The 16,269-nt window shown below is 42.9% G+C and overlaps 1 protein-coding gene across 1 annotated transcript in view; it reads left to right on the top strand.

The window, feature by feature from the left end:
• Nucleotides 1-2,818: 2,818 nt before the first annotated feature.
• LOC137333873 (uncharacterized) overlaps nt 2,819-16,269 on the top strand; it is a 56,079-nt gene continuing 42,628 nt past the window's right edge. The window contains exon 1 of the mRNA XM_067998259.1: nt 2,819-2,945. Within this exon, the coding sequence (XP_067854360.1) occupies nt 2,819-2,945 (127 nt within the window). The remainder of the gene's footprint in view (nt 2,946-16,269) is intronic.

Here is a 16,269-nt window from a genome sequence, read left to right as displayed (position 1 = left end):
ACTGACTACAAGTATCGGAGAAGCCCGCATCTGAGCGTCGGCAGACTTCCACCTCCCATGTTGATACCAGTCGTGGAGCTCTTTGCAGAAATAGTAGGATAACGAAAGTAACAACAAGTAAGAAAAGCACTACGGGTTGACACCTTTTTTTATTCGTTCATGGGATGTGGGCGTCGCTGGCCAGGCCAGCATTTATTGCCCATCCCTAATTGCCCTTGAGAAGGTGGTGGTGAGCAACCTTCTTGAACCGCTGCAGTTCGTGTGCTGAAGGTTCTCCCGGTTCTCCCATATTAACACGGGAGGTTATCATTGTCAAACGTAACGCGTTTTGATATTATGATGTCGTTGGCATTGTGTTTCCATGGTAGCATAAGTTATTGACCCCACAACGTAGGTGGCACGTATATCAATGTATATCAGTGATGATCACTGAGATGTATGTAACTTATTGGAGGATGGAAGGTCTAGCAGAGTTGCTGTGGTGGACAATACACTGTGGGTGTGATGCGGATGGTTGCAAGCAGCATCCAGCACCGCCGATCTTGCATACCCTCTGATGTTGAATGTTATCTTAATTTAGTAATCTCTGATAAATTAATGGAAAGGAAAATTGAACTGAGGCAGACGATCTGTTGCCATGCGTAGGCCATGCACAATTCTGTCTTTGAACCCTTCAGCCCGTCATCGTTTTCTCGGGCTGCAACAGTATATTTGATCAATAATGCCACTCCGCCTTTTCTTTGCTCCCTATTTCTTCTAAATAAGGACATTGTAGCCAGGAATTTTAACTTCCCATTCATGCCCTTGTTTGAACCAGTTTTCCTTTTTCCACTTTTTCATAATCCCACGTGGAAACTTGTGTCTGCAGCTCACCAATCATATTCGTCACTCCAAACCCGCCTCAATCTGTTTTCCATTTCTCCCCTGCATGATATTCTCTCTTTTATACTGCACTTTATTCTAATGGTTTTTGTCTCTCCCAGTTCTCTGTTCACCTTGCTTCTACTCTCTGATGCTTCATCCTGCTTCCCCTCCCCCACACCAAATTGGTATCACCCTTCCCTGCAGCACGAGTTAACCTCCCTCAGAGGACATTGGTCCCAGCCCTGTTTATGTATAACCATTCAATTTTGTACATGTCCCTTCCTGCTCCAGAAATGGTCCCAATGTCCGGTGTATCTGAACCCCTGTTTTCTGCACCATTTCTCCAATCAAATATTTACCTGCTTTCTCTTGCTGTTCCTATGCTCACCAGCACGTGGCACGGGGAGTAACCCAATGATTACCACTTTTGAGTTCTTGCTCGTTTGTCTCCGCATGTTTTCCAAGGACGTTTCTACGCGTTATTGCCTCTTGATAAGAATGTGTGGAATCGAGAATCAAACTGTAGCAATCAAACTCAGATTATTCAAGAATCTTTTTACCCCAGCTTTGATATGCGGACATTTGCTTCCGAGGGTTTGTAACTAATCAGGACTGGATGCTTTTGGCCAACGGTGTATTTTACTAATGCGTTGTCCGCTGTTACAACTACACCAGGAGCACAGAGGTCAAAGGCGAACAGCACAAACTGATGTCTCCGAAAAATTCAGTCTCCGTTGGCTGTAACTATTTGGCCATATCAAATGGTCAGATGAGAATGTTGCAGTGTAGGGAGCCATGTAGGCATCTCAATCAAATCTCCCTCGACATTGGAATAGTCCTCGGCAACAAAAAAAAACGCTTTGAATCATGTTGTCATGCACGAACTAAAAAACCTCAACTTAGGCTCCGTACAGCTTGCAACTACATGCATGCAAAAGAAAGCTGGAAATATCGCACCAGAACGGCCACGCTCCCATTGGCGGAACAGGTGAGCAGTAGCAGCAGATCAGCTACCTTCCGTGCTGCGCCCATACCGAATTTGAATTTTACGTCCTTCGTCTTTAATTAAACATTTATCAATTCTCCCTACGACATATGTTACAAAAGAACATAATGCGAATATAAGAAATATGAACAGGAGAAGGGTATATGACTCCTCTGCCTAAATGCACCATTCAATCTGATCATGGCTGATCTTCAATCTCAACTCCACATTCCTGCCCGATCCACATAGCCCTTGATTTCCCTACAGTCCATAAAAAAATCCATCTCAGCCTTGAATATATTCAACGACTCATCATCCAACGTGTTGTGTGGCACTATCACCGTGCTAAATGCGATAGATTCAGGACAGGTCTAGCAGCTCAAAACTAGGCATCCATGAGGCGAAGTGGGCCATCAGCAGCAGCAGAATTTTATTATATCACAATAAGTAACCTCATGGCCCGGCATATTCCTCACTCTACCTTTACGAACAAGCCAGAGGATCAACCCTGGTTCAATGAGGAGTGTAGAAGAGTATGCCAGAAGCAGCATAAGGCGTACCTAAAAATGAGGTCCAAACTGGTGATGCTACAACTCAAGACTACGTGCATGCTAAACAGCGAAAGCAACATGCTGTAGACAGAGCTAAGTGATTCCACAACCGATGGATCAGATCAAAGCTCTGCAGTCCTCCACATCCAGTCGTGAATAGTGATGGACAATTAAACAACTAATGGGATGAGAAGGCTCTGTAAACATCCCCATCCTCAATGATGGCGGAGTCCAGCACGTGAGTACAAAAGACAAGGCTGAAGCGTTTGCAAGCATCTTCAGCCAGAAATGCCGAGTGGATGATCCATCTCAGCCAGCTCTCGATATCGCCACCATCACAGAAGCCAGTCTTCAGCCAGTTCGATTCACGCTACGTGATATCAAGAAACGGCTGAGTGCACTGGATACAGCAAAGGCTATGGACCCCGACAACATCCCGGCTGTAGTGCTGAAGACTTGTGCTCCAGAATTAGCCATGCCTCCACAAAAATGTCCCAGTACAACTTCTACACTGGCATCTACACGACAATGTGGAAAATTGCCAGGTATGTCATGTCCACAAAAAGCAGGACAAATGCAATCTGGCCAATTACCGCCTATCAGTCTACTCTCAATCATCAGCAAAGTGATGGACGGTGTCGTCGACAGTGCTATCAAGCGGCACTTACACACCATTAACCTGCTCACCGATGCTCAGTTTAGGTTCCACCACGACCGCTCGGCTCCTGACCTCATTACAGCCTTGGTCCAAACATGGACAAAAGAGCTGAATTCCAGAGGTGAGGTGAGAGTGGCTGCCCTTGACATCAAGGCAGCATTTGACCGAATGTGGCACCAAGGAGCCCTAGTAAAATTAAAGTCAATGGGAACCAGGGCGAAAACCCTCCAGTGGCTGGAGCCATGCCTAGCACAAAGGAATATGATAGTGGTTTTTGGAGGCCAATTATCTCAGCCCCAGTACATAGCTGCAGGTGTTCCTCAGGGCTCTGTCCTCGGCCCAACCATCTTCAGCTGCTTCATGAATGACCTTCCCGCCATCATAATGTCAGAAATGGGGATGTTCGCTAATGATTGCACCGTGTTCAGTTCCATTCGCAAATCCTCATATAATGAAGCAGTCCGTGCCCACATGCAACAAGACCTGGACAACATCCAGACTTGGGCTGATAAGTGGCAAGTAACATTCGCGCCAGAAAAGTGCCGGGCAATCACCATCTCCAACAAGAGAGAGTCTAAACATCTCCCCTTGACATTCACCGGCATTACCATTGCCGAATCCCCCACTACGAACATCCTGGGGGGTCACCATTGTCCAGAATCTTGACTGGACCAGCAACATCGATAATGTGGCTAGAGGACCAGGTCAGAGGCTGGGTTTTCTGTGGCGAGTGACTCAACTTCTGACTCCCCAAAGTCTTTCCACCATTTACAAGGCACAAATCACCGAGAAGGACAATGGCAGCAGGCACATGGGAACACCACCACCTGCACGTTGCCCTCCAAGTGACATATCATCCCGACTTGCAAATATATCGCTGTTCCTTCATCGTCGCTGGGTCAAAATCCTAGAACTCCCTTCCTCACAGCACTGTGATAAAGCATTCATCACACGGACTGCAGTGGTTCAAGAAGACGGCTCACCGCCACCTTCTCAAGGGCAATTAGGGATGGGCAAACATTGCTGGCCACCCCAGCGAAGCCCACATCCCATGAACGAATTTTAAATATTCAACAGTCCTCTGGGGTAGACAATCGCAAAGATTCACAATCGACTGAGTGCAGAAATTCCTCCAAATCGCAGTCTTAACTGTCCGAACCCTTATCCTGCGACCACACCCTCTAGTTCTGGACTCTCCACCCAGAGAAACAACCACTCAGCATATACTCAGACATAATGAAAAATAACTAGATGGACGAATGGATAGATAGATTGAATGGATGGAGAGACAGATCGATGGATAGATAGATGTAAAGAGATTCGAAGGTTCAACTCCGGCACCAGTATACATCTACCCTATAAAGTTCATAGAATCATGGAATTCCAGAAAATTTACGGCACAGAAAGAAGCCATTTGGCCCATGGTGTCTGCATCGGCTGAGAAAAGAGCAACTCTGCCCAATTCCACTTTCCAGCATTTGGTCCGTAGCCCTGCAGGTCACTGCTATTCAGGTGCACATCCAGGTATTTTTTTAAAAGAGTTGATGGTTTCTACCTCTACTACCCTCTCAGGCAGTGAGTTCCATACCCCCACCACCATCTCGGTGAAAAAAATCCTAATTTCCGCTCTAATCCTTCTACCAATCAGTTCAAATCTATGTGCCTTGGTTATTGACACCTCCGGTAAGGGAAATAGGTCTTTCCTATCCCTCTATATAGTCCCCTAATAATTTTGTTCACCTCAATCAAATCATCCTTCAGCCTCCTCTGCTCCAAGGAAAACAACCCCATCCTATCCTATTTGTCATCGCAGCTGAAATTCTCCAGTCCTGGCAACATCCTCTCTATTGCAATTACATCCTTCCTGTAATGTGGTGACCAGAACTGTGTGCAATACTCAAGCTGTGGCCTAACTAGTGTTTTATACAGTTGCAGCCATAAGTACCCTGCTTTTATAGTCTATGCCTCGGCTAATAACGGGAAGCATTACATATATGCCTTCTTAACCACCTGACCTACCTATTCTGCTACCTTCAGGGATCTGTGGACATGCACTCCAACGTCTCTCACTTCCTCTACACCTCTCAGTATCCTCTACACCTCTCAGTATCCTCTCATTTATAGAGTATTTCCTTGCCTTGTTTGCCCTCCCTAAATGCATTACCTCACACTTCTCCGGATTGAACTCCACTTGCCACTTTTCTGCCCATCTCACCAGTCCATTCATATCTTCCTGCAGTCTACAGCTTTCCTGCTTACTATCAACCACAAGGCCTATCTTAAAGTCATCCACAAATTTCTTAATAATGCCCCTACTTTAAATCCAAATCGTTAATGGATACCACAAAAAGCAAAGGACCTAGTATGAAGCCCTGCGGAACCCCAATAGAAACAGCCTTCCAGTGGCAAAAACACCCGTCGACCATTACACTTTGCTTCTTGCCACTGAGCCAAGTTTGGATCCAATTTGCCACATTCCCTTGGATCCCACGGGCCTTTACTTTTTTGACCAATCTGCCATCTGGGACCTTGTCAAAAGCCTTGCTAAAATCGATGTAGACTAAATCAATTGTGCTACCCTCATCGATCCTCCTTGTCAACTCGTCGAAAAATTCAATCCACTTGGTCAGACACCACCACCCGTTAACAAATCCGTGCTGACTCTCCTTGATTAGTCTGTAACTTTCCACGTGACAGTTTATCCTGTCCCTCGAATTGATTCCGATAATTTGCCCACCACCGAGGTTAGGCTGACTGGCCTTTAATTACTTGGTCTATCTTTTGCTCCTTTTTTAAACAACGGAACAACGTTAGCAGTCCTCCAATCGTCCGACACGACGCCTGTATCCAGTGAAGTTTGAAAAATGATCTTTAAAGCCTCCGCTATTTCCTCCTTGGCTTCTCTTAACAGCCTGGAATACATTTCAACCGGCCCTGGTGATTTATCTACTTCCAAAGATGCTAATCCCCTTAATACTTTCTCTCTCACTATGTTTATCCCAAGCAACACTTCTCACTCTTCCTCCTTAACTTCAATATCTGCGTCATCCCTCTTCTTTGTGAAGACAGATAAAAAGTATTTATGAAGAACCATACCCATATCTTCCGCATCCAAACATAGTATACCTTTTTGGTCTCTAATAGACCCTAATCTTTCCTTAGTTATCCTCTTGCTCTTAACCTATTTATAAAACATCTTTGGGTTTTCTTTGATTTTACCTGCTCATATTTTTTCACGCCCTCACTTTGCTTTCCGAATTTACTTTTTAACTCACATCCTGCACTTTGTATACCCCTCTAAGCTTTCCGTGGTATTGAGTTCCTGGTGAATATCATCGGCTTTATTTTTCTGCCTTCTTTTACCCTGAATGCTTCTTGACATCCTGGCTTTAGATTTGGCAGTTTCTCCCTTTTTCTTTATGGTAACATGTTTACCCTGTACCCCTTGAATCACCCCTTTGAATTAGCCAGTAATAACACACCATGGATAAATAAAGACCTATGAATAACATTTAAACTGAAGAAAAGGGCACTGACTGCGTTCATAGACAACAGAAGAAAGCATGGCAAAACGGAATAAGATCACGTTAGGAAGGAAATTAAGAAAACAATTAGCAAGCAATGAGAAACTACGAAATTCAATTATCATCATTATAAAAAGAAATGGTGAAGTACTGCATAGACAGATGAATATGAAAAGAAAAATCAGCATAGGGATAGAGCTACTAACAGATAAATTGGCAGGAAATGAGACCGAAATGGCAGAAATCATAAATAATTAATTTACCTCAGTATTTATCAGGGAGGCTATTATGGTGGGCATGACTTTAGTAGCAAAGATCAGAGGCACTATTAATTATTTCTTTTAAAATTCATTAGAAAAAGGAATAGTGCCAGAGGACTGATAGACAGACAATGTAATTCTTACATTTTAAAAGGAGATAGAACACGTCGAGGGGACTATAAACCAATACGCTTTCTGTCGGTGGTTTGAAAAAATAAATGAATCCTTACTCAAAGATGTAATAGAAAAATATTTAGAAAACGAAAATATAATAAAGAATTAACAGCACAGATTTCAAAAGGGGAGGTCATGCTTGACCAACCTTATTGATTTCTTTTGAAGAAGTAACAGTAAAGGTAGACAAAGTTAATGCAATTGATGGAAAATATTTGGATTTTCAAAAGCCTTCGATAAGGTACCACATAGTAGACTTATAACTAAGGTCAGAGCATGTGGTGCCAGGGGACAAATAGCAGAATGCATTGCAACCTGGCGACTAAACAATGAACAGAGTAGGTCTTAAAGGTATTTACTCAGACTGGCAGAAGTTAAGAAGTGATGTTCTACAAAGATCGGCGCTGGAACCACTGAAGTTCACCATTTACATAAATGAATTGAACTCAAGAATCGGAAGCACAATCACAAAATTAGCGGAGGCGCAAAATTGGGTGTCGAGTTAATACTGAGGAGAACTGCAACGAAATGAAGAAAGACTTTAATAAACTTGCAGAATGGGCGTGTAATTGGCAATTTAATTTCAATAAAGCTAAGTGTACATTTTATGTAAGTGTCCAAGAATAAGAAAGTTATATACTTCTTGGAGAATGAGAGTCTAAATGGGATAGAGGAGCTGTATCTGGGGGCACAGATACAAAAATCAATAAATGCAGAGACGCAGGTTAATAAAGCAATACAAGAAAGAAAAGAAAGCACTGGGGTTCATTTCTAGAGGGGTAGAATTCAAACACAGGGAAATTATGTTAAATTTGGATAGAATATTGATTAGACCACACTTGGATAATTGTGAACAGATCAGGTCTCCGTATTATAATAAGTCTATAGGTGCACTGGAAAAGGTGCAACAATATTTACTAAGATGATACCAGAACTGAGAGGTTATCCCTATCAGGAAAGACTAAACATGCTGGAGCGTTTTTCTCTATTAAAGAGAATACTGATGGGTGACCTGATAGAGGTCTTTAAGATTATGAAGGGGTTTGATAGGGTAAACGGAGAGAAAATGTTTCCACTTGGGGTGGGGCCAGAACTTGGGGCCATAAATATAAGATAGTCACTAATAAATCCAACAGGGCATTCTGGAGAAATTTCTTTACCCAGACCGTGGTTAGAATGTGGAACTCGCTGCCACAAGAAGCGGTTGAGTCTGCCAGCATTGATGCAGTGCAGGGGAGTCTAGATAAACACATGAGGGAGATAGGAATAGAAGGATTTGTTGTTAGGGTTAAATTAAGATTTGTAAACAATTTTACAACACCAAGTTATAGTCCAGCAATTTTATTTTAAATTCACAAGCTTTCGGAGGCTTCCTCCTTCGTCAGGTGAACGATGTGAAAATGACGAAGGAGGAAGCCTCCGAAAGCTTGTGAATTTAAAATAAAATTGCTGGACTATAACTTGTTGTTGTAAAATTGTTTACAATTGTCAACCCCAGTCCATCACCGGCATCTCCACATCATTAAATTAAGATGTGTGGGAGGAGGCTCGTGTGGAGCATAAAAACCCCGGTGGAACTGTTGGGCCTAATGGCCTATTTCTGTGCTGTGCATTCTATGTAATTCTGTGATTTGTTGTGTCAGGAAGTAATGCGCTCAGGATATTGTGTGTCATCTTTTCCTGTTCCATTTTAAGAAAAACATTGCTTTTACACTCATGCCAGATTATCCCAAAGCGTTTCACCTCTGATTATTTTTTGAAGTGCTGTGAGTGTGGCTTTTAAGAACATAAGAACATAAGAAATAGGAGCAGGAGTAGGCCAATCGGCCCCTCGAGCCTGCTCCGCCATTCAATAAGATCATGGCTGATCTGTTCCTAACCTCAAATCTAAATTCATGTCCAATTTCCTGCCCGTTCCCCGTAACCCCTAATTCCCTTTACTTCTAGGAAACTGTCTATTTCTGTTTTAAATTTATTTAATGATGTAGCTTCCACAGCTTCCACAGCTTCCTGGGGCAGCAAATTCCACAGACCTGAGTGAAGTAGTTTCTCCTCATCTCAGTCTTGAAAGAGCAGCCCCTTATTCTAAGATTAAGCCCCCTAGTTCTAGTGTCACCCATCCTTGGGAACATCCCTACCGCATCCACCCGATCAATCCCCTTCACAATCTTATATGTTTCAATAAGATCGCCTCTCATTCTTCTGAACTCCAATGAGTAGAGTCCCAATCTAGTCAACCTCTCCTCATATGTCCGCCCCCTCATCCCCGGGAGTAACCGAGTGAACCTTCTTTGTAATGCCTCGAGAGCAAGTATGTCTTTTCTTAAGTATGGAGACCAAAACTGTATGCAGTATTCCAGGTGCGGTCTCACCAATACCTTATATAACTGCAGCAATACCTCCCTGTTTTTATATTCTATTTTTGGTTAAAGGCGGCATTAAATTTGCATACAGCGAGAACCCACAAACAGGAAATGGAACGAATGGTAAATTAAACATTTTCTCGAAGAGGGAAGGTTGAATTCGCCCACGAGAGTATTCTCTGTCCTTCCTCCAATGCTGTCCTGCGTCTTCTAAGCCTACCTGAACCATACGGTAAGGCAGAAGGATCCGCCATTTAAGGTGTCACCTGACGAAAAGTAGAAAGTGTTGTGAACTGGGTGTTTGAGTCTTCAGTGCTGGGTACAGGGAAGACTAACGGTACAGTACGAGGAGTGCGATCCTGAAGGCAACGTGAACATCAGCTCCGTCAATGCTTTGGGTGGTGGAGTTAGTGGAAATTATTCACCATTGCAAAGACAACTAAGCTTCTGCATTAGTAACATCATTGGATATTTTATCTCTGCTGATTTTTAACAATCTCGGAGGAAATGGTCCTCTGCTAGGGACGAGTTAGATGAACTGTAAGCATGGACGGAAGTCTTGCTATGTTTGCAATGCCTAAACAAATGTGAAAACTTCTTAAAATAACGATAGGAGTGGCATGCAAGGAGTCGACAGAATTCATTGTAAGTTCGATATTGTGTATCGAGATGGCTCGTCATCGAATTATTCAGATGTGGCAAACAGGCTGTTGGCGACACAGTCCTCTGAAATTCGACCTCCCCCTTTGTAGGACAAATAGAATTCTTACTAAACTGATCCTAGATCCTTAAAGTTGAGGCAATTTACACAGGTGAACACATTTCCTGGAGTTTAACGAATAATGCAACAATCCTGATTCGACAAGTCATGTTTAAGTATGAATTGGAACTTCTGCAAGCTTCGGGTAGCATTTAACTTTTTACTCTAAATAAAATGGACGATTTCTGCGACGGTTTAAGTGCACACCTCTTTTCCTAAATGAATAAACACTCACTTGGGAAATAGCGCAAAACGGGCGCTAATCAATCCAGAGCTCGTTTTACAACTCAGCCGAGTTTCTTATCCACTAACTCCATTGAATTCATACCCCACCTTTCCTAAAACTATACGACAATGATGTGGAACTTCGCTGTGACTCAATGCTGATGCATCTACCTGAACGTCTTACTTACAAACCATCCACCTCGTAGCTATACGCATTCTCAACAATTTGAGATATTACACAGAATGTTCGGAACTCTTCTGCTGAGGATTATCGTCACTGGGAAGTATGTACTCTGTATTCGAATCCCTTCCATATGAAGTAGGGGTGAAGCAGTTTTCCATTCTATAAAATATTTTCTTTCATACTGATTTACCCTCTGCCCTATAATATGAGAAATACCTGCTTGATTTATCTCAGATAGCCTCCGACGATACCTCGCTCAGTGTGCCTCAAGTTTCTGGGCGGATGACTGTGATCAAAGGTTCGAACGCCAGCATCTAATGCACATTTCCCTTATCTCGGAATAACTTCCAGGTAAACATATGTTGGTGGAGATACGATGAGACTCAATACCTGCACATAAGGCCAGATAAGGGATATGGATTCTATCTCCAAAGTAAAGGAGCTGGCTTCTTCCAGCTCCTGAATGTGAGTTGTCGGGATTCAGGAGTCTATTACTGCACAGTCATCCGTCAGGGAAGGAGAAGTGGAAATGGAAGCGGATCACATTTAGCAGTATGTGGTAAGTGTGAACACGGCGAATACTGTTGTAGTTTTATCTCAATATTAAACGCATTGCATATTTGTCACCGTTTTTGTATTTGTTAACTAATATATCAATCAGAACAATTAGAGGCACGCTGGATGAAATTGAATTCTTAGCTTTTAACATGTTTCAGCTATGATATTTTCCCATTCGATGCCGATTTTTATCTACGGATAATGGACACACAATAAAAGCGTAAGATATGTTATTTAAAGGTGTCTGTTAAAGTAAGGAATAGAATTGGAAAGATTGCCGTCGACTGACAAATAATCTGTTTTCTCGCAAAATCGGGGCAGCTCATGACATCCTTTCCATTAATTTTAATAGAAGGAACATATTGAGCAGTTCTGTCCCTGAATCCGGCTCTTTGGCTCAGGCGTTCAAGAGAAACGTACCCGATGTAATTACTTGACAGTTTGTAATATGCAACATCTATTCATAAACACGATGAAACCATCGCGTTATTCGCTGGAGTACTAGTGCAGCAATGCACACAAAGCAAAATAGTGTTACAATCAATCAAAGGAGTCCCGGTAATATTATTTTCTTTTGCATTTTCTGCTCTGCAGCAGCGCGGACTCCATTGAAGATCACCTCAGTGGAAAGTCGAAAAGCTTGATCTGCTTCTCTGACTCTGATATGTGAAACATCGGGATATTATCCGGAGGATCTCACCATCACTTGGTTTAAAAATGGTACCCAAACTACAACTGGGATAAATACAATCAAACGGCGGAATACACAGGAGGGCGTGAACGAAGTTGTTAGTTATTTGGAAGAGCAACAGCCAGTCCAAAGCGTGAGTGTTTATACATGTCTGATATCCCATATTTCTCTGCGCACTTCAGCCATAGTGAAGGTGATTGGTTTATACACAGTAAAGTTGTTCATTTCCTTACCAACTCTGGTTAAACTAATAAGCATACTTTAGGAGGTAATTAGAAACATTTCCTTATGTTAGCCAGCGCTGAAATATGAATTACAATACATGTTTTATAGAACCTGCCTACACCCCAAGAAAACAAAATTCATTTGGCTCCTGTGCCTGCTGGCTTCACACACGGGTCGTCGCATCTTTCCGTCTACTTGCTATACTAAGCAATTAATTGCTCTCCCGTGACACGCACATAGGCGTGTTTCTATCCTCAGCTGTATTATGTGAGGGGAAAATATTCATTGTGTCATCTACTTGCAACCAATATTGAAAATATTACAGCATATTTTTTCGCTTCTTGCGTCAGAGCTTGTTCGAGGGAAGAGCTTTTGAGAAATGTTTGACCTATGCTAAAACTGAAATATTATCCTTTGTATTTCATTGCCAGAAACCAATGCAAAACATTAACCTCACTGTGTCTGAACAAATTTCTTAGTAACGTCCATTCAAATCCGTACAGTGCCCACTACAACTCGAAATAGCACGTATCAATAAAAACAGTGTATACATGCGAATAGTATTTAGTAGCTAAGGAACTGTTAAATTCGTCAATCAGCTTTATCCCATTGATTATCAAATTCAAGCTCTCGGATGCAAACGAAATCTAAACAAAGACATGTATTTTGACTATCCGAGTGTGCTCGTCTATTATTTAATAATGAACGTCAGCATTTCTGTTCCACTGCTGAAGGTTTTATTTTTATTCCTCCATAATGTGACTTCTTTATGAAACACAGATTGTTTTTTTTATTCCGTCATGGGATGTGAGCGTCACCTGCAAGGCCAGCATTTATTACCCATCCAAATAGCCCTTGAGAAGGTGGTGAAGAGCTGCATTCTTGAACCGCTGCGACCTGTGTGTTGAAGTTTCTCCAACAGTGCTGTCAGGTAGGGAGTTCCAGGATATTGACCCAGCGAGGATGAAGGACCGGCGATATATTTTCAAGTCGGGATGGTGTGTGACTTGGAGGGGAACTTGGTGGTGGTGTTGTTCCCATGTGCCTGCTGCCTTTGTCCTTCTAGGTGATCGAGGTCGCGGGTTCGTAACATGCTGTCGAAGTAGCCTTGGCGAGTTGCTGCAGTGCATCCTGTGGATGTGACACACGGCAGCCACCGTGCGCCGGTGGTGAAGAGAGTGAATGTTCATGGTGGTGGATGGGGTGCCAATCAAGGCGGCTGCTTTGTCCTGGATGGTGTCGAGCTTCTTGAGTGTTGTTGGAGCTGCACTTATCCAGGCAAGTGGAGAGTATTCCATCACACTTTAGACTGTGCCTTCTAGATGGTGGAAAGGCTTTGGGGAGTCAGGAGGTGAGTCACTCGCCTCAGAATATCCAGCCTCTGACCTGCCACTAATCAGCCCAAGCCTGGATATTGTCCAGGTCTTGCTGCATGCAGGCACAGAACGCATCATTATCTGAGTGCTTGTGAATGGAACTGAACAATGTGCAATCATCAGCGAACATCCCAATTTCTGACCTTATGACCTTATAATGGAGGGAAGGTCATTGACGAAGCAGCTGAAGATGATTGGGCCAGGGACAGTGCCCTGAGGAGCTCCTGCAGCAAAGTGCTGGGGCTGAGATGATAGGTCTCCAACAACCACTACCATCTTCCTTTGTGGGAGGTATGTCTACAGCCACTGGAGAGTTTTCCCCCTGATTCCCATTGACTAAATTTACTTGGGCTCCTTGGTGCCACACTTGGTCAAATGCTGCCTTGATGTCATTCTCACCTCACCTCTGGAATTCAGCTCTTTTGTCCATGTTTGGATCAAGGCTCCAATAAGGTCTGGAGCCGAGTGGTTCTGGCGGAACCCAAACTTAGCATCGGTGAGCAGGTTATTGGTGAGTAAGTGCCGCTTGATAGCACTGTCGATGACACCTTCCATCACTTTGCTGATGATTGAGAGTAGACTGATGGGGCGGTAATTGGCCTGATTGGATTTGTCCTGCTTTTTGTGGACAGGACATACCTGGGCAATTTTCCACATTGTCGGGTAAATGCCAGGTATCTGCTGCCGCATGGCAACGCCCATTGGAACGAGGCCACAAGCCCCTTTTATTTTAATGTGAACAGTGACACAATTTATTTATACTGTATAAATAAAAACATGACAAGAGTTGAAGTTGATGCTCTTTCATGTCGAAGGAATATAACATAGAAGAATGCTAAAGATTACAATCGATTCTATACCTAAATTTAACACTTACTTTATAAATCTAATAATTTCCAATGGAGTTTTAAACCTTTCCAAACTTTTATTCAGAAAAGATCAAAAAAGACTTCTGATGTCTTTCACTCGCCAGGAGATACAATGGATTAATCTTACTTTGCAAACCTCCGGGTGGATAGAAGACTGGGTGGTACAGCAGGCTTTAAAAATGAACTTACATTCACCACTATAACCAATGTTTCATCTGAACCTAGACAAGTAACGAATGACTAGTTCTGCAATCAATCAAAGACTGAAGAATAGGCAATGTAATAAATTAAAACTTGATGTTGAGGCTAAAATAAAGTTACTGTGCAATCTTTGCATATCGAACATCTTCATGATTCACAAACTTAGAAGGTTTGGTGCTGAATAAAATATCATTGCCAATAAGACAAATTACACCACTTGACGCCGAACAATCACCCTTGAGTCAACTGGAATATCATAGAATTGTAGAATCATACAGCACAGAAGGAGACCATTGGATCCATCATCCAATGATGGATCCAATGGAGCAGAGAGTTGGGATAAATGGTTCATTTTCGGACTGGCAACCAGTAACCAGTGGTGTTCCACAGGGGTCGGTGCTGGGTCCCCAACTCTTTACAATCTATATTAACGATTTGGAGGAGGGGACCGAGTGCAACATATCAAAATTTGCAGATGATACAAAGATGGGAGGGAAAGTAGAGAGTGAGGAGGACATAAAAAACCTGCAAGGGGATATAGACAGGCTGGGTGAGTGGGCGGAGATTTGGCAGATGCAATATAATATTGGAAAATGTGAGGTTATGCACTTTGGCAGGAAAAATCAGAGAGCAAGTTATTTTCTTAATGGCGAGAGACTGGAAAGTACTTCAGTACAAAGAGATCTGGGGGTCCTCGTGCAAGAAAATCAAAAAGTTGGTATGCAGGTGCAGCAGGTGATCAAGAAAGCCAACGGAATGTTGGCTTTTATTGCTCGGGGGATAGAATATAAAAACAAGGAGGTATTGCCGCAGTTATATAAGGTATTGGTGAGACCGCACCTGGAATACTGCATACAGTTTTGGTCTCCATACTTAAGAAAAGACATACTTGCTCTCGAGGCAGTACAAAGAAGGTTCACTCGGTTAATCCCGGGGATGAGGGGGCGGACATATGAGGAGAGGTTGAGTAGATTGGGACTCTACTCATTGGAGTTCAGAAGAATGAGAGGCGATCTTATTGAAACATATAAGATTGTGAAGGGTCTTGATCGGGTGGATGCAGTAAGGATGTTCCCAAAGATGGGTGAAACTAGAACTAGGGGGCATAATCTTAGAATAAGGGGCTGCTCTTTCAAAACTGAGATGAGGAGAAACTTCTTCACTCAGAGGGTGGTAGGTCTGTGGAATTTGCTGCCCCAGGAAGCTGTGGAAGCTACATCATTAGATAAATTTAAAACAGAAATAGACAGTTTCCTAGAAGTAAAGGGAATTAGGGGTTATGGGGAGCGGGCAGGAAATTGGACATGAAGCTGAGTTCGGATCGGTCAATGCCCTGTGGGTGGCGGAGAGGGCCCAGGGGCTATGTGGCCGGGTCCTGCTCCGACTTCTTGTGTTCTTTAGATTTGTGGTTGGGATCAGATCAGCCATGATCTTATTGAATGGCGGAGCAGGCTCGAGGGGCCGATTGGCCTACTCCTGCTCCAATTTCTTATGTTCTTATGTTCTTATGTTCTTATCCCTGCGCAGGCTCTAAGGAAGAGCTATCCAATTGGTCCAACACTGCTGTTCACTATTCACAGATGCCAATCACCATTAACTCAATATCCACAATCTATAAATTACATTTAGTACGAACAGATATCTATCCTTTCTTCTGCATATAGAATTGAAATATTGCACAAAATTGCAGATTCTGGAAGCAGCTCTGTTTTTTATGAATGGGCATATTTCAATGCGTTTTTCAAAGGTACTAAACAGGATATCTCTGAAAAAAATGTACATTCTTAATCACGTTAAACTA

Source organism: Heptranchias perlo, chromosome 16 (assembly GCF_035084215.1).
Source record: "Heptranchias perlo isolate sHepPer1 chromosome 16, sHepPer1.hap1, whole genome shotgun sequence".
Classification (NCBI taxonomy): domain Eukaryota; kingdom Metazoa; phylum Chordata; class Chondrichthyes; order Hexanchiformes; family Hexanchidae; genus Heptranchias; species Heptranchias perlo.
This window is presented reverse-complemented; position numbering and strand designations above follow the sequence as displayed.